The sequence below is a fragment of the Lepidochelys kempii genome, chromosome 5 (genome assembly GCF_965140265.1).
Source record: "Lepidochelys kempii isolate rLepKem1 chromosome 5, rLepKem1.hap2, whole genome shotgun sequence".
Taxonomy (NCBI): Eukaryota; Metazoa; Chordata; order Testudines; family Cheloniidae; genus Lepidochelys; species Lepidochelys kempii.
This window is the reverse complement of record NC_133260.1, coordinates 31199785-31224485: the sequence shown is the minus strand read 5'-3', so window position 1 is coordinate 31224485 and position 24701 is coordinate 31199785. Positions and strand designations below refer to the sequence as shown.

Genomic DNA, 24701 nt, shown 5'->3' with positions numbered 1-24701 from the left:
CCCATTGCATTCTATTGATCCGCATTATTTCCCTTTGACTATGCCTGTTTCAGACAAGTTCCATGCTTATGCACAGGATAACCCATTTTGTTTCCACATGTCAGTTTCCCTCTGTAATGGAGTCTCTTACTTAATAATGTTTCGTTATCTTGCATTTTATACGGATTATGCTGCATTGGTGAATGCTGATGTACAGTTTAATGTCTTGTGCACCGACTGTCCTTAAGCACGAGCAGGGGCACTCCCTGGCCCCTTATTAAGGTATAACAACTTAGGCAACCCTGTGTGATGTACTGTTAATTGTTGGCTTAAAAAAAGCCCACAGAAACCCATTCAGACAGATTTTATGAGGAAAATTTTGCAATCCCCATAAAAGCCCCTTTTTGCTTTGAAGTCCGATGCGTGATTCAGTCAATGACTCATGTTAATAATTAGAAATCATAGGTCATTTAGATCCCCGATTTCATTTGAGACCAGGAGGGTGAGGGGAGATAAATCTTGAGAGGCTTAAAAGAAAGAGCAGGCTAAAGTGTGAACTTTTTATTTCAGCGACGGAAGCGAGAAATCAATGATACATTAAAGGGGGGGCGAGACCTCCATGGAAGCTGGCAGAGGGGAAGGAAAGGGAGCTAATTATGTGTCTTCCCTTTTACTCTCCTTGACCAACATATAATCTTACTTTTCAGGGCTTGTCTTCACTATATTCTTCTAACCAGTCTCGCCCCCGATCCCTTCTCTAGCCCAGGAAGGGGGGTGGGGGAAGTCAGCACAGCAACAAGCTCCAGGTGGTTCTCTCAAGCACTTCACTGCCAAAAAAATCAAATCAAATCCTGCGCTAGAAAACAAGCATTTAAAAAAAAAAAAGAAGCAGAAGGAAGGAAAGAAGGGGGGTTCCCTAGAGGGGATTGGTTCAGCCTGGAAGACAGGGGAATTAGTAAAGCATGAGTCTCCAAGCCATGCTGGTGGCCAGCACTCGGAGGAGAAGAACGCTTTAGGAGCAATTAGCAACGAGCGGGAGGCTGCTTGCCGCTGCTTCTGCCGCAGACTGGGAGGAAGTTCCGTCCGGAGGCTCCCTCCACAGCAGGCATTTGCTCACTCCAGCTGCAAAAGGGTTTCAGATGTCCCACCGCTGCCCGACCCCCTGCAAATAAGGGTTGACCACCAGAGGCACATCCCACCTCTTGCTTGTAATCACTGACATACACTGAGGCTACAGCTTCCAACCTGTTTACAACCAGACGGGGGAGAGAAGTTGGGATTTCTCTCTCTCTCTCTCTCTCTCTGGAATTTTTTTTTTTTTTTTTTTTGGTACTTTCTGGAGGATTCAAAGCAAAACAAAGAAACTGCCTCCTCTGGGCTGTCAGTGAGAGGGGACGAGTTGTACAACTGGCTTGCGCTTTGCCAAGGAAAGGGGGTGGGGAAATCAGAAGAAGGTGCAAAAGCCATCAAGTGGGGGGGGGGGGGGGGAGGAGGGGAGGGTGTGTGGGCTTGGGGCAAGAAACCCCCTGCAGTACCCCCCTTGGGTTCGAGTCGTTATTTATTGTTGCTATCGTTGTTCACTCTGCTGTCATCTATTTTTCAGACCTTTCTGCATCTAAGATGGTAAAGAAAGGAGGGAGGAAGAGAACGAAATAACCACGGGGAAGCCTCAGACCAGGTTGGGGAGGGGGGGTGAGAGTAAAAGGAGAGAGGATTAACCACCATCACCACCACCACCACCACACACACACCCCACCAACTTTCTTCCGTGAGGGAGGACTCGGAGGATTAAAAAGGCAGCAACTTCTGAGGCGATTTGTCCCGAGTTATGGATGTTGGTGCACTCACTTCAGGCCAGATCACAGCTCAGGGGGCTCTAACCAGAAGCAGCAGCCACCAGCTCTCCACTTGCCTTTTACCAGCTTTTACCCTTCCAGTATGTTTCTTCTGATGAGACATTTTCCAGCGCCCAGCGTTTCAGTACAATGTGCAAATGGATACTGACAAATGGTGCCTCCGCCTTTTCCCACCTGCCTTGCTGCAGCGGCGGCTGCCTCTTCCTGCTGCTCTTCTTGGTGTCTTCTGGGTCTGTCATCTGCCAGGACATGCGGTCCCCAGAGGCCACCAACGCGTCTTCTTCATCCTCCTCCTCCTCCTCCTCTTCATCCTTCTCCTCGCCTGCCAGTGCGGGGAGGCACGTGCGGAGCTACAATCACCTCCAGGGAGATGTGCGCTGGAGGAAGCTCTACTCTTACAACAAATACTTTCTCAAGATTGAGAAGAACGGCAAGGTCAGCGGGACCAAGAAGGAGAACTGCCCGTACAGTAAGTACTGCCTCCCCGCACCCCCTAAAACCTGAGCGCCCAGAGGGAGCCCAATCCATGTCACACCCCTCGCCCCCCTGAAAAGCCCTACACAACCAGGACAGTCACCCCACTACCGGTGAATCGTTTGCTCACATGCCCCCCTTCCCCCCCCCCCCCCCCGCCATCCAAACTTTTAGTTCTCAAGAGCACTTGCTTGGGAAGGTGACAGAGAGAGAGAGAGAGAGGTAGGGGGGTGTCTCTTTGGACTCTGCTCGCTGCATCCTTCTCCTATCTGCACATCTCATCTCTCTCCAGAAATTTGTTTTGCAAATGGTTTGAGTGAACACAATTGGTTTCCTGGGCTGGCAGAAAAGCAAATTAGAAAGATTTGTAAAGGGGGGTGGGGGTGGAGAGAGGGTATTTTCTACTGAGTCTGAAAACAATTATCCCCTGTCATTAGAATGGTTTGATGTGAACTCTGGTTTAAAACAATACATTGATTCCCCACCTCCCGTTAAGCCCCACAAGATTTATCTACTTCTCTCTCGCCCTCCGCCCCCGCCCCCAATCCTTCCACTCCCCATCCCGTGAAAAGTGTTTTTCTGGTTTTGATTTCTGTCCCTGCATGTTGCTGCGTTTTGGGTGATTGCAGCCCATGAAGTTAACTTTTAAGGCACCAGCGCTGCTATTTGTCTTTGCCCTGCCTTCTCTCTGGTAACATGATGCTCCTGTCTGCGTGGTCAATAGCATATGTGCTGCTTTGCGGTGTCCTGTTGTCCTCTTTTCTTCGGAAAGCTCTCAGATTGCAGCACTGCTGTACTTCCACTGCATCGTAAACATCTGGGGCTGTACTCATGCGGACCTCACACACATTTCATTGTCATCGCGTTTTAAAGAAGAAATATTTTCAAAGTAAAAGTCACCAGGCTGTTCCAATGGCTGTAGGTTACCCCGCAGAGTGAACGTTTCTCTCCATACTAATGAGGCTTCTAGTAATATGGTGTCTCTGGTCATATATTTTTGGGAGTCAGTCTTGAGAAATGTAATTTTTGTGCAGGCAAGAAAATGAATAGTCTCAAGTGTGTGTGGGGAACTGTAGGAAATCACAATACATTGTAGTGTACTTTTAAATGCAGACATCCCTGTGTTGATAAGGTAGCCCCTGCTATACCAATGTTTGAGACAGCTACTTTATCTGATCTTATGGGTGAAGAGCAGCTGGTTGGTCTTAGGTGTAAATCCAGATATACCTAGGGATATATGCCCTGCTAAACTAAAAAATAAATGAGAGCTGCTTGAAACAGTAAGTAAAGTACAGAGTGTGGTTTGGCAGGATGCCATGTTATATATTTAAAAAAGATTACAATTAATTCTCCGGTACTTGCATTCTTTCTTTACACCTCCATAATAAGCTTTTTTTTTTTCATTTGAGTTCTTGTGTCATTGCTTCCACTTGCTACAACTAGCAACTTATTTTCATATTTTATATTATCACAGGTGTTAATTCTGCAGTGTTAAGCCTATGTTTGTAATGCTTTAGGTGTCAAAGCAGATTGGCTTTACCATGTAGTCTTTTAATTTTCATAGAAAATAGTTTTATGAGATACAATCATATGCTGAAGACTTCATTTCAATGGGTTAGCCTGTACTTAGCTGTTACCTTTATTGTACCATGTTTCTTAATAGAGCAGAGTACTGTGCTTCTCATAAATGTATTTCTAAATGTGTATTCCTCTACTTGTAAAGTAAATAGATTTTGTGTGAGCATATTGCTTCAGGAAGGGAATGGGAAGTACTAAGGGCCTGATTCTGTAGACATTTATGCAGGCAAGTAACTTTACTCTGGTGAGTAGTCCTATTTTAAGCAGTACAACTATTCATTTGGATAAAGTTACCTACATGTGTAAGTGCCTACAGGATGGGTCCCTATCTGAGGAAAGAGAATAAAGGGAAACACAAACATACACATGATCAGAGCTCCAATCCTACAGTCCTTAGGTAGGAGCAACTCCCCTTAATCCATCTGGCATTATGCTTAGGTCTTTTTGTTTTTCACCCAACACATAATAAAATTAGAAAGCAGTTAATATTCTTGCTGACATTTCATAGATATTTTCAGATTTGCAGAATGTTTGTCCGCAGTGCCAAAAATTAAATAAAACATGGATTTGTTTACCTGTTTTCCCCCCCATGCACATAAGAACTTCAGAACGGCCATACTGGGTCAGAGCAATGGTCCATGTAGCTCACTATCCTGTCTTCCTACAGTGGCCAATGCCAGGTGCTTTAGAGGGAATGAAAAAAACAGGTAATCATCAGGTGATGTAAGTCAAGCATTAATTCTGAACTACAAAATAATTCTAGCTTGTTGTCAGCAAAGTTTACATAAAGTAAATGAAGGGCACAGTTTCTTCAAAATGAAAAATTGAGAGTGCTTAAATGAAGTCAGTTATTTAAAGCAGAGTATTGGAATACCTTTAAAAAGCAAACCCATCTGGATATATAATATTTTAGTAAGTATTTAATTTTTTGCTATCAGATCAAAAAGAGTCAAACATCTACACTATTCTTTAACTACATATCAATGCAAATTAACATGTCTTCATGAAAGCACACAACTGTGTTAAATGATCCCCACCTATGTTGCCTTGTATTTCAAGAACATCCATATCAAAATGTTGTAAGTGAAAAGCATAGGTTCTGTGAATCATAATTTAACATGTGGCTATGTAATCAGAACACCACCATAATCTCCAGATGGACTGAGTCAGTGGAAGTATTTCATATCATCATTAAGATATTGTCTAAATGTGTAATTACATGTGAATAAACTCCTGCCATACCTAAGGGGTAAGTCATCTAACGAGCCCATCAAATTGTAGCCTGTTAAATATTAGGGTGTTTAACCTCTGAAATAAGTTCCTCATCCAAAATCACATTTCCCTAAACAAATAATGATTGCTATTGACACACAGGGCTTTATTTTTTAAATATGTTAATCTGGGGAGTAATTTCTTTCACTCAGATGATAATGTTTAAAATCCAGTTATACTACACAAAATGCTATCTATGGGGCTGCAAGCTTCTGATATGCTGTGTAATTAGACAACAGTTTTAATGGCAGCTTGCCAGTGAAATGCTATAAAGTAAAAGAAGCAGTCGGAGAAAGTCAAGATAAACCTTCAGAAAGTACAATTCAGTTTCCAGTTCCTAAAATGGCTCAAGAAGCATTCATAGCTTTGCTCTATAAATATTATATAGTATGCACTAAATAAAGGTTTACTTTGGCAGATGTTTTCCAACTTGATTACACCAGAACTGTTACCTCAGCCTTTACATACCTCCAGGATAACGGGAACGGGTGAATTATGACTATTCTGTAAGAAGTCTGGGGGAGCTTTCATAATTTATCATAGCTGGAGTATATCCGTCACTAGATATAAATAGGAGAGTTTAGGTTTTGTTTTATTATTCTTTACATCTAGAGCTTTGCCCTTGAAACTCTACCACTCAGCACTAGTTCTTACCTCAGTGTTGCAGCTGCAAGGTCCTCTTGCTACAGCTCCTGATAAGTCCATTTCTAGAAGTGAATAAAACAGCTGTAGTGCTCTCCAGTGACTGTGAGCATGTGTGAAACAAAAGCCTTGAGTAATTACAAAAGTATTGCCTATAACTTGACATCTGAGATGGCTAAGAAGAGTTTTGAGCTTTTAGCATATGTAAAGATAGAGGCATTCCTGTGTGTAGACATGTGGCCCAGTTGCACCTTACTGGAATTAGTGGGATTGCGCAGGTGTAATGGAGAGTGAATTTTGGCCCATATAATTTATGATGAGTTGGCTAAGGTAAATATACATTAAATTTTTTTAGTATTACACTGTCAAAAACAATAAAAAATTGACGACAGAGGGAACTGCCTGAAGGCCTTGAAGATATGAATGTTAACTGGGATAGCAGTAACAAGGGCAGAGGGTAAAATATGAACTGTGTAGTTATTAAGTTCTGCAGCCAGAATAGGGATTGCAGAATTGGACCGATTATTTATTTATGTATGTATTTATTTACTGAATGAAATCTATGGGCCTGATCCAAAGCTCACTGAAATCAATGGAAGGTTTCCCATTCACTCCCATGGGCTTTCACTTGCAGTAAGGCTCTATGTGCACAGTGCTGTACAAAACATACTGTCGGAGGTGGTACAGCCATTACCACAGAGAGCTTACACTCAAATTAGGCTGACGCCATAGCGGTAGATTCTGAGCTAGCGTAAACTGATGCAGCTATATTTAAATCAATGGAATCACACTGATTTACAGCAGATGAGATTTTATCTTCTAGTATACCTACTTATTGACTTCAGTGGGCCCTTGTAGTCTTTGCACTGACTTCAGTGAACTTTGGATCAGATATATAATGCACAAAGAAAATCTACATCAATGTCACCTATGTTAACAGTGGCACATTAGATTAAGGATACATGACTATTTAAGAAAAATCTACTAATTTCATTGTCTCTTGTAATTGTTTACAGCTGACAGCCAATGTTTAACTGTTCCCAGGTGTAATAAAACCATTTAATTTGATTGTAAATAACAGTGAGATAGCTGCAACTTTAAATAGAAGACTAGAACATTGAGCAAACAGTGCTGTCTTGATACTTGATATTATTAAAACAGACTGTATGAGATCACTTTAATTCTTTCAGAGTTGGTTAAGTATATTAAACAATATTTTTTTTTAAATGAAAGACTGCTTTCCAGGCTCATGTATTTCCCTTGTGTCACTTTTTACAAAGAGTTACTACATGTTGTTGACAGTTCAAAATTTTTTAAAAAATATTGACCTCAGGAAATCATATACTGCCTCCTAATAAATATTTTTGTTTCCCGGGAAGGAAATCTATACATTTTTATTACTTAACTGGTAACTCATTTAAGTCTAGGTTGTTCCTGGAGTTCAGTTATATAATTTATAACCATCAGCATACAAGCACAGACACTTGGGATTTATGTATATGGAAGGAATTGTATTATTTAATGTCTACATGACACTCTCCTGTTACCTTGACTGCATTCCCACCATGTGGACCCTCCACACTGATAGTGTAGCGTCATCATAAATTTCTTAAAATTTATAGTTATAAAAAGTCTTTTTTTTCTTTTTGTCTTAATAAATCTGATTTATAGCCACTTGCAAAAGAAGACTAAGACAGCATTAGTTGGGTCACCCTGAGAACCTACGAAGAATATGAGACCAAGGACAAGTAAGCTTACATATCCCACACTGCTATTTCAACAAGATGATTCTGTAGTCTTGAGTTGGTAAGGACCGTAGAATGTGGCTCAAGGCAGTATGAAACTTCTCAAGCATGTTCCACTATAGTGTAAGAATCTCTATCTTGAAAGAAGGCATTTTAAATGTTTTCAGATGCCCTTTTTGAGTCTCCAATTTTGTGTGCCAATCCAGCTCCCAATAAAGTCAGTGGGAGTTTTGCCAGTGATTTCACTGGGAGTTGGATCAGGTCCTGTAGGAATAAAGTTTTCACTCATCTACAGAGCCTTACATTTTGAAAGAGAGCTTATATTTGCTAACAATGTCTTTCTACCCTTTGTGTCTCCTCAAAATAAGCTATTGGTTGTTTCCAATTATTTTTATCACATTGAAGATTCGTGAATGTTAAACACAAACAGGATAAAACCTCCTTCACGTGAGTGCTAATGGGAAAAAAAATCCTTTCTGAACCACAATATTGTGTTTTTCCTCAAAAGTTTTCCAGCTGAGGAGGTGGAAACGGTGCCAACAAAGTCAGTATAGAGATTAAGCAGCCACTATGGGAGTAGTTCTAGAGTCTATCCATTTTTTTCCGAAGCTAGACTCAGAGTCTTTAATTACTCAAAAAAATGTACTGAATTAAAATTACAGTTTACACACAAATCTAATGTCATCAATATTCTGTGCAGTTGCAGCAAGAAGTGGAGGGTTAAAGTGTATTGTTCCAGGGTATTTTTTTAAATCTTATTTCTAAAGACTTTTATGACCTTGTTTGCCTTTAAAATAGTACAAGTGTTCCTTATAGTTATACAATTCCAAAATTTGTCAATATTAATAGCAGATATTATCTTGTTGGAATTAAATAAAAAATTGGCATCACTCACCCCAGGATATGAAAAACAATTTCTTTGATGTGTAATGGACGGAGGATTTACAAATGGACTCTGTACCAATATACTTTAATTTCTATGTTGGCAAATGCACTATTATTACTAGTCAGACTATGCATGGCTAACAAAGAGATTATCCTTCTCTTACCCCAAAGATATATTTAGTGCAAAAGGCTCTCCAATATTTTAATGTCTAAGGCTCCTTATTATTCAGATGCTTGAATAAATGGTATTTATTACTTGGTTCTGTGGACTGGGAAAATGATTTTCTCACAGTACTAGTTGCCTTTGTTGCTAGTGCCAACTTACTGTAATGAGCAAAGATGCTTTACAATATAGAATAAAGAAGAAATCAGACAGAAAACATGCCATCCAAAGCTTTAAGAAGAAATCAACCTGTTTCCTGGAAAGCCATCTCTGTCTATAAACACCAAAATCTTAAAGGAAAAAAGTGTGTACACTTTCATCATTGAATGGATTATTAAAACTGAATTAATTCTTTGAGGGGGTACAGTTTTACACAAATGTGAGTTTCAATTAATTTAAATGTGAGCCAGGTCACATGCAAAACAATAGCTTTAAAGGCACTCTTTTTGCTTTTAAATCAGGTCACTTTTGTTCTTTCTTTGAACATTCTGTTCTAATTGGAACCATAAATCAAAGAAAACACTTAAAGTATATTCCCATGTAAGGTGGAGAACTGGACAATGCCTTTTTACTGCTACTAACACGTGCATCCAATTATTGCTTGATAGATTCATAGTGTAAGTAGTAAAGCATTACCTTATTTTATAGTTAGGCTAATAATTCTTTAGCCTATCTCCTTCCATGTTTAGCTCTAAATAATCTGTCAATATTGTATATCTTCTGTGATTAAAGAGGAATTTTCACACACGGGACAAGCTTCAAAAATTAAAACATGCTGAAACAAAAAGCTGTTTAATTTCTTCCTCGCTTTCCACATGGTGTTTCTCTTGATGCTTGTACAGTAGATGCTTGTTTGCAGCAACAATTTGGAAGAACAACTGCTGCTTACCAGCAACATTTCCTCTGGGAACATTTTCCCTAACGTGAAGTGTCCACTCAGTAACATAGCCACCGCACAAGAGCAACATTTGTGAGATTGTATCTTTTTTTGTGTGGCAAAAACGGACAAAATGCCAAGAAGTCTCTCACTGAAAGAAAAAGTACAGATTATCCAAGACTGTTCACTCCAGGGGCTACTCAAAAACAAGTTGCAATCAAGTGGGAATTGCACAGGTTGGTTGCATGCAGAATATTGAAGCAGAAGGATAACTTTTGGCTAAATATGAAGACGGACAGTCGAATAGCTGCCATAAGAGTGGGCATGAAGGAAAAGCTCCTAATGTCAACCAGGTTCTCTTTATATGGTTCAAGGAGAAGAGGGCACAGGGAGCACTGCTTACTGGACCCACAATCAAGGAAAAAGCCCTTCAGCTTGCTGCTTCACTTGGATTAAAAAATTTTAAGGCAAGTGACGGTTGGTTTGCCAGATGGAAGAAACGCTTCAATATCACTTTCAAAGAAGAGCACGGCAAAAAACAGTGGGTGGATAAACCAGCGGCTTAGCAGTGACAGTAAGAAAAACTTCCTCACATTCCTGAAAAGTTTTCCCCGCTGACATCTACAGTGCTGATGAAACAGGACTTTATCTGAAAGGCTCTATGACAGAGGACATGTAGAAAAAAAATAAAAAGCAAGAAGGAGGGAAAGCTTCAAAGGACAGGGTAACTGGATGGGAATGACAAACGCCCGCTGTTCATGATTGGGAAGGTAAAATTACCTAGATGCTTTCCAAAGGATTTCAGGAAACTTCCCCTCAGTTATGTCAGTTTAGCGACTGGTTGGGATACAGGTGAAATTTTCATCAGCTGGCTAAAAAAGTGGGATCGTCAGCTTCGCTCTCAGAACCCTAAGAGATGCCTCTTCCTGGATAACTGCTTTGCACACCCCAAGGAGTGGTTCTCACAAACATTCAGCTTGAAATCTTACCCCCCTAACATTACATCTTTGATGCAACCTCTGGATCAAGATGTGATTAAGAACATGAAGGGACTGATCAAAAAGAAAAGGAGTACTAGTGAAACCTTAGAGACTAACGCAAACCGGATTATTGTTGCTCTTGATGTGGACCCTAACATAGATGTTCAGACAATCTTGAAAATTGTAAATTTGCTAGAGTCCATTCATCTTGTTGCTGAGGCATGGCAAGATGTAAAGCTGACAACAATTTCCGACTGTTTCAGGAAAGGTAAATATGTTGTGCTAGCGGAAGGTGTGCTAGACGAGGATATTGAAGAGTTTGACGACCCCCTGAACCAGGACCGGCTCTAGGCAAGAGCAAAGCAAGCACATGCTCGGGGCAGCACAGTTCCAGGGGAGGCATTCTGGCCATCCTTTTTTGCTTGGGCAGTTGCGCACTCGGAGCTTGGGGCGGCCAGAAATCTAGAGCCGGCCCTGCCCTGAACAATGTTCCACTTCCGGGTCAACATGGAGAAAGAGGACTAGATGAGGATTTGCTCATGTTTGGAGAGCTAATCAATGAAGAATTACTGAGCGCTGCTGCAAGGCCAGAGAAATAAGCTTGTGTTGAGGAAACATTTAGTAAACTAAGAGATAATCAAGAGAGTGAGATTGTCAGAGGTGGACCTTCATCAGAATCAAATTCCAAGCTGTTGGAGGCTTTGAACACACTTAGGAACTTTTCACAGCTAGAAGGATTTGGTGACAGGGTCTACAGGTCTCTTTGGGACACTGAATCCCATCTTCAAAACAAAAATGTGACTGAGAAGAAGCTGAGCAAATTAACTGAGTTCTGTCCCCAGAAATGAGTGAGTTTATCCATTCTTAATTTACAATTTGATACTCCCTGTATCAATAGAATACACTTTTTGATGTGGAATAGTACTTTCATTTAGGTTATTACAGTATTACTACTTATTTGCGTAGCAGACACCCTCATCCAGGGTGACTTATAGTGCATACAAAGTATTACAGTTAAGTGCGAGTACAAAAAATGTTTACAAGTAAGAGCAAGAGGTTGTGTGTGTTGTCGTGGTTGATGTTTGACCTTAAAACATAACTTATAAAAGTATCAAGTTTTATTTTTAATTCCATTAACTTCTTGATTCAATATGGTAGTAGGCTACAAATGCAGAATATGTGTAAAAAGGACAGTACATATATTAATGTAATACTGCAGCAATAATAATAAACATAATCACATTGTTGCCATTATAGATTGTTAGCATGTACTGTAGCTGTTTTACGTATCAAAAAAAGCAGACTGCCTTTGGTCAGACGACACTCCCCATAACAGCAACAGCCTCTTCAGAGCAATATAGGAAAAGAGCACAGATATGTTGCTACTTACGAGTATCTACCTTAATGAGTGATTTTTCTCTTTTGCCTTCATTTAGCAATGTTGAAAATGTACTATTGGGTAAAATCCTACTGAAGGGACTGGAGATGTTCTTAGTTTAAGTGCATAGGTGCTGAGTGTGCTACCACATTCCATGGCTTGAAGTGGTTTCCATTATATACAGTTTGGTTCAATGGCTCTCCGCACCCCCATTATACAAACTGTTCCAGCACCGCTGTTGAAACGTATTGTTCCCTACTCATCATCACACTGAGGGCTCAGAGGGATATTGCCATGGAATGATCAAACAGTCTCAAGAAGACAGTGTAGAACCTGGGGAAAGGTAATATTTTTGTAGCCCCCCCACGCCCTCCCCTCACACACAAACACAAACTTTGCAGCTGCAAACTCTGTATGTGTGGAGGGTGACGGACGTATAGCCAGCGCAGGGCATGGAATGTGCATTCACGAGGCAGGTTTGTTGCAGATAAGGCATGTCACTTTTTTAACTGCACAAATACTCAGCTCAGTCTGAGTCTCCTAAGGCTTCTGGAAACATCTAGTGCATAGTGGACATCCTCAAAGAATTAACACAGGTATTGGTATAGTCAGTTTCATACTAACTGAATTGAGCTAAATCATTATAAATCAGGTGTAAACCAATGTAAGTGTGTCCACATTGGGGTTTGGACAGGTTTAATTACATTGATGTAAAAATGATTTTAGTTAAACTGGTGCAATTTTTGGGTGTAGACAAGACTAAGGTTTTGAGAAGGAGTCTGGAAACATTTTGATATACACTCAAAATTATCTGAGGCTCAACGCAGGAGTTAGTGGAACACCGACAGACCCCAGTCAGCGTTGGCTGGGATCAAACTTGGGACCTCTGGAACTTAATGCATGAGCCTCTACTGCATGAGCTAGAAGATTACTGTTGCTTAGCCCAGGCTGTAGCAGACTCATCCATCTCTAGCTGGTTTAGGTGCCACTAGAGGGGGACAGAGTGGCACACCAAGCAGGTGTGGATTACATTAGCACAGTCACTCAGATTCTTCTAACATAACTGTCTTTATAAATTAAAAGTATGCGAGCTACTGTGCTAATTAGACACAACCCTCACCCTGAATGTGTGAAGTCACAAACCCACAAAAGACGCGTACAATTTCTTAGAGTAATGTGGCTGAAATTGTTTCACTGCAGCTTTTGTACATGCCACCCAGTGGTAACCAGTATTTATGTAGTCTCTGGTCCTTCCACACACAATGGGGAATTAGATTGTTCCCCTCCCCCAGAATCTGTGACAATAGGCACTATTGCCATATCCTCCTATCTGTAGCTGATGTCACAACTTCAGTATTCTGAGTCCTGGTGAGATGAAATACACTGAAAGAGAACACCTTGGTTTAAACACACTGCCCTAGAAGTTTATCAGCTACGTAGAGCATTCACAATAAAAAATCTTTGCTAGAAGAGTTAAGGGGTTGAATTTTTTTCAGTGCAATGTAGCCAGCACTCCAAAGATATTAAACTTTCTTTACAACAATCTACTCATTTTTAGAAAAATGAACAAACTTGGAAATACTGTGTGAAAATGAAGAGTAAAGCCTGTTCCCCACTGCCACAGAACCCGTATCACTCACGATCAACCCATACACACAACTTTAACACTGTCCCATTGTTTTTGTTTGTAATGGAAATATTCTGTATGCTGTTGTGATTATGTATTGTTTATTAAAGTGTAGTAAAGTTTTCAAAAGAAGCGCAGTCCTTCAGTACACTTATGTGTTATGTCAGAGTTCTGCAAAGTTTCTGACAGGTTAATATGATGATGGAGTAGAAGAATCTTTTTTTTATAAATGATCTGTGTAGTGTTATGAAATATCTTTATTCTGTAAGCCTTACTAGTTTGTATATTCAGCTATTTTAACTACATGTGTATCAACTATGATATATATTTGTAGTGAGTATTGAAGTAGTATGTTAGTCTTCTAATGTATGGAAAATGGATCAGTTTAATAGGAAATGGAAGTTTAAGGCCCTGTGGAGGGGAGACTTTACCTGCAATTCTGGGCTGCTGGAAGTGCCAGGAATGGATTCCAGCACTGAGTGCAAGGAGCTTTTCCTTTCCTATGCTTTCAGTGACACCCCCTTTCCCCCGCTGGGTCCAAGCAGCATGGTGCAGGTAGCTGTCTGATTCAAATGCAGGGAGCAGAAGAGCCAGACCTGGGGAGGAGGGCCAGCATAGATTTGGACAAGGAGCTTGGGGGTGGGAGAGGCTGACTGAAGGCCAGTGAAGGAGAGATTGAAACTGGGAACTAGGAGACAGAGGAGACTAGGACTGATAGAGCAAGGAGACTGGGTCTGGGAGCAGGTGGGGGAGACTTGGACAGGCTGAGCAAAGAGACTGGGAGGGACTGAGACTGAGTGAGCATGGGAGAAACAGATTGGATGAGAAGCTGGGCAAGGAAATTGGGACTGGGAACTAGTTGGCTGGGAGACCATCCCTTCTCTTCCTGCAATCCCTTGCCTCATTCACTACAACCTTCCAGGATCTGCAACAAATGAAGCAGTGGGCTTACAAATACCAGTCTCCTTCACTATATAACCAAGCTTCATCCCCAGAGCGGATCCATCCTCTACACTGATTGAGGCATGATCCTGTGGGGGAAAAAAACATATATGATGATATAATTAGAGACTGTGTCATAACGCACAATGTACAAGGGGGTAGAATTAAGGTTGCTTAGGCAATCTTAATTTGGGCATTTCCTAACTTTTGAGTGCTTGACTTTGCAACCTTAATGGTGTTCTTTTAACATAGTTTTTGTGTATGTAGTTTAGAGAGAGACCGAGGGGAAGACTTCAATATACTGTTTTATTACATAATGTGCATTTATTATTTCAGTCCTTCGAACAGTTAATCAAGATTCCCATCTAAGTACACAAACTGCCAGGAGGTTTATTTCTTTTCAGATCATTCTAAAGATGAGATGAAGTTAGAGGTCACAGGAGGTGAATAATAGCTTTCAATGCAATTTCATTTAACTCCAGACTTCAATATCATTGACTTCTGAGGAAGTAAACAACAAGGGATTTACTGCCTCATCAAATGACCATTTTTAGGCAATCATGAGCCAAGATTTTCTTTTTGTATATAACCATACGGTTTGGGGGTTTTTTTCATGGTATGATTTATGTTTTCATACAAGTATTTTGGGTATAATAAAATGATGTTGGGGAAAGGGAAACAAAGATCTTTGAAAGTGAGGGAAATTGCCCTAAAGTATCAAATAAAACTTGGTAACCTCTCTAACTGCTTCTGCTTCTAGTCTCAAACCCGGGAGGATTGCGAGCAATTCTTCCTAGAAAATACTGAACTGCTCAATAATAATTTCCAACACTCTTAAATGCTTTTCATTTAAAACAGCACAAACGCACAACCCTACAAAGTTTCACAGATTCACTCATTCATTCAATGCACTGTGCAGATCATTCAGTTACATTGCATAGCACAAACTAACAATGCATGCACTCCCTTTAGTCAAAATTAGTGCAATACATTGATTTATTGATTTATAGGATCAGCTTCTTGTAGTAGCTGGACACAAATACAAACATTAAAAATATAATAGCCAGTGATCAAACAGCACAGCTAGAGATGCAAATGGGTCCTATCTTTATAACAAACAGACCCAAATCTGTTTACACAGAACAACAGTGTTACATTCATGACAGACAAGGTGTGCTAAGCATCAGAAATGATTGTATCTTAAAGACCTAAACTTGGGATGTTTCAAGTCTAGATCTTGTGAGTGTATACAATAATAGATCTTAATTCTGTGGGTTGGGCCTCTCTGTAATTATTCTAAAACATTTCTATAAAAACATTCATTATAGACGCTTTAGAAAATATGCCATGAGTCCAGCTTCTTTCTGTTCCCTTTCCCTATACTCCTATATGTTTTAGTCACAGGAATTTGATCATGGCATCAATTTTTGGCAATGTTAGGCTATTCCAAAGCACTCTACACCTCCTTGAAGTACTAAATATATCTTAGAGTTGGGGTATCCCTTTTTTTCATGATTGTCATCATGCCTTTGGCATCCTAGGGCTTTATTCTTTTGCCTGAATTTGTCACAATTGAATTTACTTTTACACACACACCCTCTATTTGCCTTCTCTTGTGGCACTTACGGTATAACTCCTCTTTGAAATGACAGTCCTCTAGTTTATAATCTATTCAACTGCAGTGAAAACACTTACAATAAGGTTATTCAGTCTGACACTTGGCTAATATGACGTTAATCTGGTGTACATCACTCTTGGTCATTTCTTCTAGTTCTCTTACTGCAGTCTTCATTAAAATAGACATCTGTAGCTGGACAACATGGAAGATCAACTTCCATTTCTCTATGTCTTCATGCCTCAGACCACACACCAAACAATCCATCCAGATTTGCTCAAAATATACCATGCTTGCTTAATTTCTATAGTTCTACCAGACAGGCACTTGTGGACTCAGCATGTTGCTCTTTCTGCTTATGCAACAGGAAATGGTTTGCTATGATAAGAGGATTTGGAGACATAGGTATTTTACAAAGGTCTTTAATAATCTCTGTGAAACTCTTCTCTTTTGACTTCATTGGTTTTGTGAGTGTATACAATAATAGATCATACAGGTAAACAGGGATGTTAGCTTTTGTATCTGCTATGCTATTAGCATAATAAAACTTGCTCTAGTCTTTCAACATATAATTCATCATAGCGATCCAACCTGCATAGGCTCAGAAGGATCTTTAGTGCTGCTTGAAATAAAATATTACAAAATTGCTGCTTCACTGACTAAGGAAGTGTCAACAGCGATCGCTTATCCCGGAATCCCATCCGTATTGCCAGTTTATGTTATCTGTAGGCTTTCTTGAGGAGAAGCTGCCGGTGTGAGGTCCATACACACACAAGGAAAGTCTTGAATGATATTGACAAGCAAGAAGATCAGTGCACAGGAACATCCTGTAATTTGCTATTACATTATAGGCAATGTAGTAAGTGACACCTATGGTTAAGGTGGCCCAATGTTTCCCAATAGATGCACAAGGGGCCTGAACTGAGGTACAAAGAACCTTAAGTCTGGTATTTCCTAACTTCAGAGTGCTTGACTCTGCAATCTAAATGTTCTTTTAATGTTTTTTTTTTAAGAGATGGAAACACCCTTAGAAACAGCTCTATCACTTGTTACAATACATTACAGCACCAACAGGACTTTGATCCACATGTTTTCTGCCTTTCCATAGTAAACAGTCAGCCACAGTCAATATACTAAGTACCATGTTACCTCTGCTAACTGATGGAAATTGCTTTTCTAATGAAATTAGGATAAAGCCTCACAACACAACTACAGCATAAGCAAAAGGCATTATCAGCTCCTATCCATACTGTATTCTAATATGTCATTTGTGGACTTGTTTACAAAAAAAAATTAGAAACGTATATGCCATTCCGTATCTGCTTTTTCATTGAAATTTCATTTTTTGCAAAATCTTCCTACCAGCTGTAGTCACATGTGTACGTGAATAGGGATGATTTCTGTTCAAGTTATAGTCTATACTGTTAACCAACACTTAACAACAGATAACACAAGCTACTGTACTTCAGCCTGGTATTTTACACTTTATGGGCCTAACCCTGCTTGCCTTACACACACAAAATGACCACTGATCTCAGAGGAGGTTTTATTTGACTAAGAAAGGCAACATTTGGTCATCAGAGTGCTTTCCCTGTAATCAGGATGCCTCAGCCATGCAACAAGCATTAATCAAAATGTGTTCAGTTGAACTTGGCAGTATGCAACAATTGACACTAACCACAATCTGCAGCATATTAGCAATGTGGCAGGCTTGTTGAACTGATCGTTCTAAAGCAATATGCCTGGGGTTAAAAAAATCAAAATGTCAACATACGGTTTGAGATAACAATTTGTTATATCCTGCTGAGCTACATCTCAGGCTGTATTTGGCTTAGTTCCTTTACCTGCTGCCATTTTATGCTCTTTCCTGGTATCAAATTCTCATAAGAGACTGGAATTTTCCACCACAGAATTTATTTTCATGTAAAAGCCCATTTAATGCCATGCTAACTGCCAAAGTCATTTTTTTCCTTTGACTGAATTTGATGTAAGAACATCAGAATTACCAGAATAGAACAAACCAATGATTCATCTAATCTGACATAGTGTCACTGATAGTGACCAATGCCACGTAAGTGTAGAATGAATAATGGATCAAACTGTGCAAAGCTATAACACCAGGGACAATGACCCCAACTACCAACAATTTTTATGCCCTGAGGCATGAAAACGGACAAACTTTAAAATTATATTTCTAGCTTTCTAGTGCAACTTGATCATACAGTAAAGCCCCAATTTTATTAACATCGATCTGATCCACAACCGGTTATATGAACCAGTTTCCTGCTGCCGATGTCTTCTTTCTGTCATGACTTCAGTCCTTCAACCAATGTTCATGCAGCTGAACAGGTTTGAAAAGAGAGATTTGGCAGGACAGAAGAGCTGGGGTTATATTTGCTACCATTCGTTACAGACATTATCCTGGAATGATTAACTTATACACTGTATCTATTGTAATTCTGAGATGTTCAATTTTATGAACTTTTTGATTTTATGAAGTATTCAATCCCCAATTAGTTCATAAAATAGGGGTTATACTGTATACTCAATATTATTTGTAAGGGAATTGGACTCCCTTGAATGGAAAGTCATGGTCTGAGTGAACTTAGTTTTTCTTCTGAAACATACTTCTCATAAAAAACATTTGAAATATAATAATATTGTAGTAAAGAAGAATTATCTACCTATTAAGTATTACAAACATATAAATTAATTTGTCTACCCTATGAAGTAAAATATATTGGTTTCATTTTTTTAAATTATAGGTTATTTATTAAATAAGGTTTTCTAGCACTGCTATAAAGTAGAATAGTTTTCACAGGAAGCTAATTTTCACCTTACTTTTTTTGATGGTTCAGTATATCTGCCCTACTTATATGCAACCAGCAAAAGCCAGAGAGATGGTCTAAGCACTAGCTTTTACATTTCTAGAATTCCCTGGAACTGTAAGTTTTGTATCCTGTGAAGGTTAATTCAACCCTTCACACGTGCATAGATTATAAGGTCAAAAGGGACCACTGTGATCATCAAGCCTGACCTCCTGTGTAACACAGGCCATAGGACTTCCCTGAATTAATTCCCATTTGAACTAGAGCATATCTCTTTAAAAATAATTCTTCATCTTCATATGTAGATACATTGAGTTCCTTGCAGATTTTAGAGAAGAACAAGCTTCAGTCACTTGTATATGAATTTTCAAGATCCCATGACACTTTTCATTAAAGTATTGGTATTTGCCCCAGTGTCCTTGGCCAAAATTATATCCTTCTCTTCCTCTCACTGGTTGGCTGCAACTCTCCACCCAAAGGTGACTAAATCTCAGTGGCATTGTATAAATTCCAAGATTGATCCTGCAAGTCTTCTGTACATGGAACTCCTATCACATACTGGCAAATATGCAGTGATAACACATGGCTAATAGAAGGCATTCAGGGATGAGTTTTTCCAAAGGAATCCTTAAGGGCATAGCTATTTAAATATGTTCTTGCGTATTTCATAAATGGTCCTTGCACTCCTATTATAGGATCGACTTCAAGGCCTTGCAGAATCAGGCTCAGTCTGTAAATCTCAGAATAAAAAGTGCTATATGTTATCATTCCATTATTTGAGCCCATGACTGAATTCCTTTAAAGGACGATTTATTGTACATATTCTCTTGCCATAGGGTACTTCTGCTTTCAGATGGAGCTGTTTGCTGTCAGATAAAGGCTGACAAATGTTTCAATGATTACAGGATGTCTAATAATATTCCCAGCATTTAGTCAGATAAAGGATTTTCCTCCTTTTTGCGTCCCAGTAATGAATTCTAGCTAACATAACCTGGTATCAGTTTTTTGGCATTCCTTATACGAAGGATAGATTTGTTTTCTGGTTTTGAAGGAGAGCTGATATTCACAAGTCATATGTCACAAGCCACTAAAAGTGTCAGAACTCCATAGCAGGCCCTTGGTGGCTTGTTAATCTCTCCTTTTTAAAGGAAACAGACTAATTCACTTAAATATAATGAGAGCCATGCCTGGTCTACCCTACTTTCTAAACAGTGTCAGCTATACAAGACCTGCCTTATTTCTTCACCTTTTTTGGCTCCAACAATTAAACATTAAGCTAAGAAGCATGGTTTTTTTCTTTGTTTGAGCTATTTCAGATGTCACATATGTGAAAAATGGAGGCTGCAGTTTTTGTAATGGAAAAATATACAAATGTTTTGGGAGGTTTTTCCCACCCTAAATTATTGTCAGCATGGTGTAAAAGATAAACCTGGATGTTAAATGGAGAGGCCAGATGTATGTCTAACCTTTTGCCCTCGTTATTCTAATTGGCTTCCATTAGGAGAAAAAGAAGTTAAAATAGCTCTAAACAAAAATAACTGATGGTAAAATAAACTTTTCAACTGGATTAGAGTCCTTCATAAAAAAAGGAAGTATTACAGTAGCCTATACGAACGGTCCAAAATTCTACGTTTTGTAATAGTGATACTGCTGTACTTTGAGCAATTATGTTAGAATGCTCCATGGTTAGTTTTAATAAGATGGAGGGGGCAGCAGGATCTCAAGCAACAGTAAAAAAAAAAATTAACACAGATCAAAATGTTCAAATCCTCAAATTCCAATCTGGGTGCCTGCAGTAAATAAATAGATGACAAACTATGGATTTAGGCACCCAGATTGGAAAATGTTATTATTCCTTCACTTTCAAAGTGCTCTGGAAACAATAAGTATTTAATCCTCGCAACAGCCCTGTATTATTTCTCTTATTTTACAGAGAGGGAAACTGAGGCAGAGTGTTTAAAGGGGTAAAGCCTGCCATCCACTTTCCTACGATGTAATATCTTATTTCACAAGAACTCCCAGTGATTAGGTCTTGGAAGTCTCTAGATAAAATGTGCTCCTCCTTTCCCTTTTTCCATTAACAAAATGAACATTGATGACTGGTTACTCGATTATAACTTCCCAATACTTCATGTAGTACATTTGGTTTGTCTTCCATATTGACATTGTCCTATAACACCTTACAGAGTTAAATACTACATGTACAAAGTTGAAATATAGAAACATGTAAATAGAGGGAAAGAGAAATGAGGAGAGACGAAAATGTGTCCAGAAGATTTTGAAAACAGATGAAGAGTCAATAAGAGAGAGCAGTAGTGGAAAGATGTTCCAGATAGAAGGAGCTGAAGAGAGGGTCTTGAACTAATGGTGGCAAGGCTGTATGAAAACTTCTAGTAAGAGCAGACCAGTGCTAGCTAGGGGGAGAAGGAAGGAGAGGAGCAAATATCAGTCCATCAGACTGGGGAAGTCCATGGTAGATCTGAGTTTGTTTTAGCATGAAAGCACAGAATAAGATAAAATATACCCCAATTTATTATTTTTAAGTGCTGACAATGTGCTTAGCACTGGTCAGTAGAGAGATTTCAAGACAGCCTGTGGCCCGGCTAACGCACGCTCCAGAAGACAGGCATAGACTACAAGATGAAATGGGAAATCCAGAAGAAGCAGTTACCTTAACTACATTATTTTTATCCCTCGTTGCAGTTGTAAGTTGAATTCTTTGCAAGAAGAGTGAGTTCTTAGGAGGGATTTAAACAAGGGAGAAGGTGAGGTCACACTGGGGTAAAAAGGTTGTTGTCTGCATTGAGAGAGGCAGCATGAAAGAAGGTTTGAAAATGAACGAAATAAAGAGGGTATTGAGGCCAGGAGAGTAAAGGGCTAGAGAGAAACCTCATAGATGATGTTATCCAAGATTTAGATTGGAAAGCATTTGTATAGTGCCTTGAAGGTGACTTTCTTCTGACAGCTTCAGCTAGGACAACTGTAACATTGCTAACATAAGCATTCCCTTGCTAGAAAGTGTTTGCCCATAATCCCTTATAGTGCTCTGGTCTGATATTGCTTAGAATAGTGGAAGGAGTTGGCTTTGTCTGTGAAATGTTTCTGTGACCCAGGGCTGGAAAAGAGAACAATGGGTGAGAATCTGCTGCTGAGATGTTAGAGACAACAGGTTTTTATTTTAAACATGTGTTAATCGTGATTCAAAATGAGGACCAGGGAGAAAAATCTTGAGCTGGCATAGAAGGGCCAAGGAAGAAAAATATTTACATTGTAAACATACCATATGAATTAGTCCTGGCTCAGAATGGATGGAGAGTGGGTGAATTCAAACTTTACATTTGTAAAACTTATGGCTAAAAAGGTTGAGATGAGTTTTTCTTTTGAAGTGGAATGGTGATGGGAAGATTTGTGTGTGTGTGTTAATGAAAGAAAGATTGGGGTTGTTTAGAATAGAGAGGAGATGAATCAGAGGGTTCATGATGAAAGTACACAAAATAATGAAGGGTATAGAGTAGGGAGATCACATTTGATGCAGCCTGAGAAAGGGCACTGAACTGTGGGCTTCTAAGGTAATGACAGCACTTCTGGGTTTTGACCTGTAGGTGGGGGTACTTTGATTGATCAGAAAAATGGAAGGCCTTTTCTGGGATCTGAAACGTCACCTTTGGCAGACCCTTTAGACATAATCTGCGGACCTGTGAGGGTCCGCAGACTACAGGTTGAAAACTGCTGAACCACACCTAAAAAGGGATATAAAAGGTAGTAAGGAGGTGTTCTTTAAATGTATTAGGAGTAAGAGAAAGACAAATGGAAGTGTAGGTCCTCTACTTAGCAGGGAAGGAGAGCTAATAACTGATGACATCTAAGAAGGCTGAGGTGTTTAATGTCTGTTTTGCTTCAGTCTTCAATAGAAAGGGTAATGGTGACCAGCTACTCACCACAATTAATATTAACAATAAGGGAGAAGGAACACAATGCAAAATAGGAAAAGAATAAGTTAAAGAATATGTAATTAAATTAGATGTATTCAAGTTGGGAGAACCTGATCAAATTCATCCTAGGGTGCTTAATGAACAAGCTGAAGCAATCTCAGAACTGCTAACAGTTATCTTCAAGAACTGGAGAAGGGAAAACCTAGTACCTGTCTTTAAAAGGGGGAGCAAAGAGGACTGGAGAATTATAGAAAAATCAGCCTAATTTTGATACCTGGAAAGCTATTGGAACAAATGGAATTACAAAGCAATCAATATGTAATCACCTAGAGAATAATAGGGTTATATGGACTAGCCAGCATGGATTCGTCAAGATCTAATCAAGCCAAACTAACCTAATTTCCTTCTTTCACAGGGTTATTGGCCTAGTGGATAGGGGAAGCAGTAGACATGATATATCCTGATTTTCGTAAGGGTTTTGACACAGTCCCACATGACCCTCTTATAAACAAACTGCATAAATGTGTTTAGATGACATTACTGTATGATGGGTGCAAAACTTGTTGAAAGACTGTACTCAAAGAGCAGTTATCAATGGTTCTCTGTCAAACTGGAAGGACATATCTAGTGAGGTCCTGCAAGGGTCAGTCCTGGTTCCAGGACTGTTCAATATTTTTATTAATGACTTGGATAATGGAGTGGAGCATATGCTTATAAAATTTGTGACTGACACCAAGCTGGGAGAGGTTGCAAATACTTTGGAGAACAGGATTAGAATTCAAAGCAACCTCGACAAATTGGAGAATTTGTCTGAAATGAACAGGATGAAATTCAGTAAAGACAACTGCAAAGTACTACACAAGGAAGGAAAAATCAAATGCACAACTACAAAATGGGGAATAATAGGTGAGGCTGTAGTACTGCGGAAAAGGATCTGGGGGTTACAGTGGATCACAAGTTGAATATTAGTCAACAATGTGATACAGTTGTGAAAAAGGCTAATATTATTCTGGGGGGTTGTTAACAAGGATGTCATATGTAAGACACAGGAAGTAGTTGTTCCATGTACTCACCACTGGTGAGTCCTCAGCTGGAGTACTGTTTTCATTTCTGGGCACCACAATTTAGCAAAGATGTGGACAAATTGAAGAGCGTCGAGAGGAGGGAAATAAAAATTATAAAGGGTTTACAAAACCTGACCTATGAAAAAAGGTTAAAAAAAATGTGCATGCTTAGTCTTGAGAAAAGAAGACTGAGGGGAGAACCTCAGGTGTTGGGTGGGGAGGGATCTGAGTTACTACACAGAATTCTTTCCTGGGTGTCTGGCTGGTGAATCTTGCCCACATGCTCAGGGTTCAGCTGATTGCCATATTTGGGGTCAGGAAGGAATTTTCCTCCAGGGCAGATTGGAAGAGGCCCTGGGAGTTTTTCACCTTCCTCTGTAGCATGGGGCACAGGTCACTTGCTGAAGGATTCTCTGCACCTTGACGTCTTTAAACCACAATCTCAGGACTTCAATAGCTCAGACATAGGTGAGAGGTTTACTGCAGGAGTGGGTGGGTGAGATTCTGTGGCCTGCGTTGTGCAGGAGGTTGGACTAGATGATCATAATGGTCCCTTCTGACCTTAATATCTATGAATCTATGAAACCTGATAACAGTTCTCAAATAAATTAAGATCTGTTATAAAGAGAATTGTGATCAATTGTTCTCCATGTCTAGTGAAGGTAGGACAAGAAGTAATAGGCTTAATCTGCAGCAAGGACGATGTAGGTTACATACTAGGAAAACTTTATAACTGTAACGATGAGTAAGCTCTGAAATAAGCTTCCAAGTGAGGTTGTGGAATCCCCATCATTCAAGGTTTTTAAGAATAGGTTAGACAAACACCTGTCAGGGATGGTCTAGATTTATTTTGTCTGTCCTCAG

At 39.6% G+C, this 24701-nt stretch overlaps 1 protein-coding gene across 1 annotated transcript in view; it reads left to right on the top strand.

The window, feature by feature from the left end:
- Window positions 1-1549: 1549 nt before the first annotated feature.
- Window positions 1550-24701, top strand: part of FGF10 (fibroblast growth factor 10) — an 83103-nt gene continuing 59951 nt past the window's right edge. Inside the window, exon 1 of the mRNA XM_073343901.1 lies at window positions 1550-2304. Coding sequence (XP_073200002.1) covers window positions 1965-2304 — 340 coding nt within the window. The 5' untranslated portion in view covers window positions 1550-1964. The remainder of the gene's footprint in view (window positions 2305-24701) is intronic.